The following is a 3,880-nucleotide window of genomic DNA, read 5'->3' as shown; positions in this document are numbered from 1 at the left end:
TATAATTATATTCGTGTTTACATATCTTGAAATATACGTTTACTGTGTGGGACATATGTACATACAGTTTATTTGTGTTACATAAATTTGCTAAAGTATAATATATTGCACGAAGTAACACATACACGCGGAGACGTACATATATCAATGGACTGAGCCCGCGCTTTTAAAAGTCACGTGACATGCAGCTGATCCAGCGTCGTGTCAATTGGTTGCGTTCAACAGGCCAAGCCGCTCACTAGCAGTCGAACGTGATTGGCTCTTACTTTTAGAACCAATTAATCAACGTAGAGTGTTGATAAGACGAACTCAACAGTTGTGTTTATTGCTACGCCAGTCACGTGGCTATAAACGCTGTTGTAAGCCGCGATCCGCGCCCTCCTCAATCGACTCAATCTGACATTTAATGTTTGCCAGTTTATTTAGTTGTTCTCGTTCATCGTTGAAAGGTCGATCAGTTGAAAAGTTGAGAAAGTTAGGGTGTGCGAGCAGCATGAAAGAACGTTGCGAAGAGGAAGCTAATATCCGACAGGTAAAGAATTTACAATCTGTTTTGTTTTGCAGCTTAAGTTCAACAATGTAACCAGGGAATAAGATATAATACTCCCTGAATATAACAAATACTACGTTTACGCGAGCATTACTTCTGTAGTAACTTACGATAACTCGTTTACGCGGAGTAAATTATCGTAAGTTACTACAAAATCCCGTTTACGCGAAGGAATTATCGTAAGTTATTACAGAAGTAACGCTTGCGTAAACGTAGTAAAAGGCTGTTAAAAGTAATGTGAGATACATTAGTAATAATCGAGAAAAAGAACTACATGAGGTCATTAATAACTCAAGAAATGAACAAAAAACTGAAAAAATTCTAGATGTATCAAAAACTGAAAAACAAATATTCGGTTAACGTTACCATTTTTTCATGTCTGAAAAAATGTCGATGGAATGAGATTCATCTTCACGCAAGTATATTTATCGCGTCTCAGATAATTCGCTCGCTTTTGTCAAGTTCTCTTTCGGGGAAATTGAATTCTCGACGTAAAAAAGGGATGAATGTAAATTATCCCTGATCCTTGCAGCGAAGAGTACAACTCTCGCGTTAAGACGTAATAAAATATTTGCATGTAGCGTCATAAGTCGTCGGGATGGTTCCACATCGTCCAGTAATTCTCTGTAATTCTAATATGCATAACTTCTGCAAGTTCTAAGAACGAACGCTGAATGATGACGTCAGTGATTGATTTCTGTTGTTTTCTTCTATGCTTTTTGCAGTTAAGATAATACGTATAAAATATCACAGAGAGTCATCTCATGTTAGAACATACAATGCAGCGTCATATATTTTGTGTTGCAGAGTTATTTCACCATGGTAAAGTCATGATATGACTGCACAGGAGTGGAAAGAGAAGGGTAATGAAGAATTTAACAAAGGCAGTTGGTCAGACGCGAGTCACTATATACAAACGCACTGAAAATAATAAAAGAGGACAACTCTGAAACAGGAGTGTACTACAAAAATCGAGCTGCAGTATATTTAATGTTACACGATTACGAGAAAGTGGTTGAAAACTGCGACACTGCGTTAAAGATATATGTTGTAACAAAGCACTGTATCGCAGATGTCAAGCACTAGAAACGTTAGAGAGATTCGAGGAGGCATATCGGGATGCGAAGATCATTATTTCATCTCACCCCAATAACAAAGTTATTCAGCCCGTAGCGACGCGCTTACTTGAAATTGTACAAGAACGTTGTAAGGAAAATGCAAGTATTAGTGCTAAGATAAATATATATAACTACTATAGAAATAAATCAACTCGTAAGAGGTGATAAATAGATCTATATGTAGATAATGTAAAAATTGTAACATACTTTTCATACCAGATACTTTAGTAAGAGTTTCTATTTAACTCAATATCATAATATATAATTTGATAAATGGTTTTTAAATTTTACTTTTTTTTAGTATATAATTATTATTGTTTAATAGTTTACACATTCTGTATGAATAAAAATTATACAAATATAATTTTAGTTATTTATATTTTTTTATTACAGATCATTATATTTAACCCGTTGAGGTCACACCTCCTAAAAATAACGTAGAGATCACATGGGGTCCAATGGACCCCACAACAGTTTCCATTTGCGTTCTTTTTGATGTATCGACTCAAACCTTGAACTGGAATTAATTTATGACTTCCTCTTGATAATCCAATAATTTTAAAAAATTTTTTATGTTGAAAAAACGCGAGAAAAAATTTTTTTTCGAGAAATTTGATTTTTTTCACAAAAATATTCATCAAAATTTTTTTAGATAAAAAACTTTGTGCGTTTTACTCTCAAAATAGTATACTTTTAAGCAAAAAAATAAAAAAAAAGCGTGGGGTCCACTGGACCCCATGTGACCTCAACGGGTTAAATATAATTTTACTTTGTATTAGGTAACAAATGCTGGATTTAGCATTTAACGTGAGTGCAGATAACGACAAATGTGAAACCGCTATGAACAATCTGTTTGTACTCGCATGTGAGAGAGCTGAAAAATCATGGCAGTATGTGTTTAACAAAAATATATGAAAACATGTACTATGTACTATGATGCTGCTAAGGAAAAATTTATCCACACCATTGAAGAATTTATTAAAGATAAATTGGTTTCACCTGACACAGAATCCAAGGTATTATACCTTCCGAGATTTTTTTGATTATTTGAATTATTTAAAAATAAAGGGCTGTCTCTTTAATTATATCCTTTTTGAACAACTTGAACTCTATTTTTTAAAGCAAAAATGTCGAAAAAGATTTTTTTAATTATCAATATTGATATTCTGTAAGTTTTAAATTAAAATACGATTATAATAGAGTTTAATCGAAATTTATTGAAGAATATGACTTTTTTATCCAGTAATTTTTAAAGCTCAATTTCTTTGTACTACAGAAATCTGCTATTTAGAGCTGAGCAATTATACGAAAAAGTGGTTGAAGACTGCGACAATGCGTTAATAAAATGTTATAACAAAATATTGTATCACAGATGACAAGCACTAGAAGCGTTAGAAAGATTCGAGGAGGCATATCGGGATGCGGAGATCATTATTTCATCTGACCCCAACAACAAAGTTATTCAGCCCGTAGCGACGCGCTTACGTGAAATTGTACAAGAACGTCGTAATAAAAATATAAAAATTAGTGCCAAGATAAATATACGTAACTGTTACAAAAGTTCGTCAACTTGCAAGACATGATAATTTAATATTTAATCTAGATAAAATAATAAAAATGCAACACATTTTTCATACTGGATGTAAGTGTTAGTAAAAGTTTTTGTCGAGGTTTTTGTTTTACTCAATATCACATATAATTTGACAAATGGATTTGAGTTTTTGTCTCTTTTATATCTTATATATACATGTATCGATAAATATTAACTTATTTTATATATATTTGTAATAGCCCTCTCACTTTTTCTCTTTCCGACACTGCTGATAAAACATAATTTTGGTGCGCGTCCGTGCTACATCTGCAAATGGTATATATATTATACAACAAAATGATGTTTTATCGGCAGTGCCGCAGGCCTCTCGAGAATCTCGAGCGTGCGCACTGCGCGTCACGATGACAGATTTTGAATCGCGGTCAGTCGTCAGTCGGGTCAGTTCCAGGTTCCAGTTGCAGGTTGCAGAACGCGTCGCAGTTCCGGCAAGCCGCCCGGAGTCCGGCTCGCGTCGTTCCGTATTTCTCGCAGTCGTTGTCGTTCAGACGTGAACCCGGCGCGCCAGAATCTAGCCAGAATTACTGGCGAGCGACTCGCGAGGCGTCGGGCGTTCGTCACAACGTATATCGAACGTAGCCGATCGCTAGGTATACGTAGCCG

The 3,880-nt window shown here is 34.9% G+C and overlaps 1 protein-coding gene and 1 long non-coding RNA gene across 2 annotated transcripts in view; both read left to right on the top strand.

Moving 5' to 3' along the window:
* Positions 1-255, top strand: part of LOC112458511 (protein unc-45 homolog B-like) — a 2,732-nt gene extending 2,477 nt beyond the window's left edge. Inside the window, exon 5 of the mRNA XM_025022195.1 lies at positions 226-255. Within this exon, the coding sequence (XP_024877963.1) occupies positions 226-255 (30 nt within the window). The remainder of the gene's footprint in view (positions 1-225) is intronic.
* A 44-nt stretch (positions 256-299) lies between these two features.
* On the top strand, positions 300-1,436 carry LOC112458499. The gene is made up of 3 exons (XR_003041217.1): positions 300-359; positions 450-532; positions 1,360-1,436. It is a non-coding gene; the product is annotated as an uncharacterized LOC112458499 (long non-coding RNA).
* The last annotated feature ends 2,444 nt before the right edge of the window (positions 1,437-3,880 follow it).

The sequence above is a fragment of the Temnothorax curvispinosus genome, unplaced genomic scaffold, assembly GCF_003070985.1.
Source record: "Temnothorax curvispinosus isolate PA1 unplaced genomic scaffold, ASM307098v1 QBEX01008959.1, whole genome shotgun sequence".
In the NCBI taxonomy this organism is placed as follows: domain Eukaryota; kingdom Metazoa; phylum Arthropoda; class Insecta; order Hymenoptera; family Formicidae; genus Temnothorax; species Temnothorax curvispinosus.
This window is presented reverse-complemented; position numbering and strand designations above follow the sequence as displayed.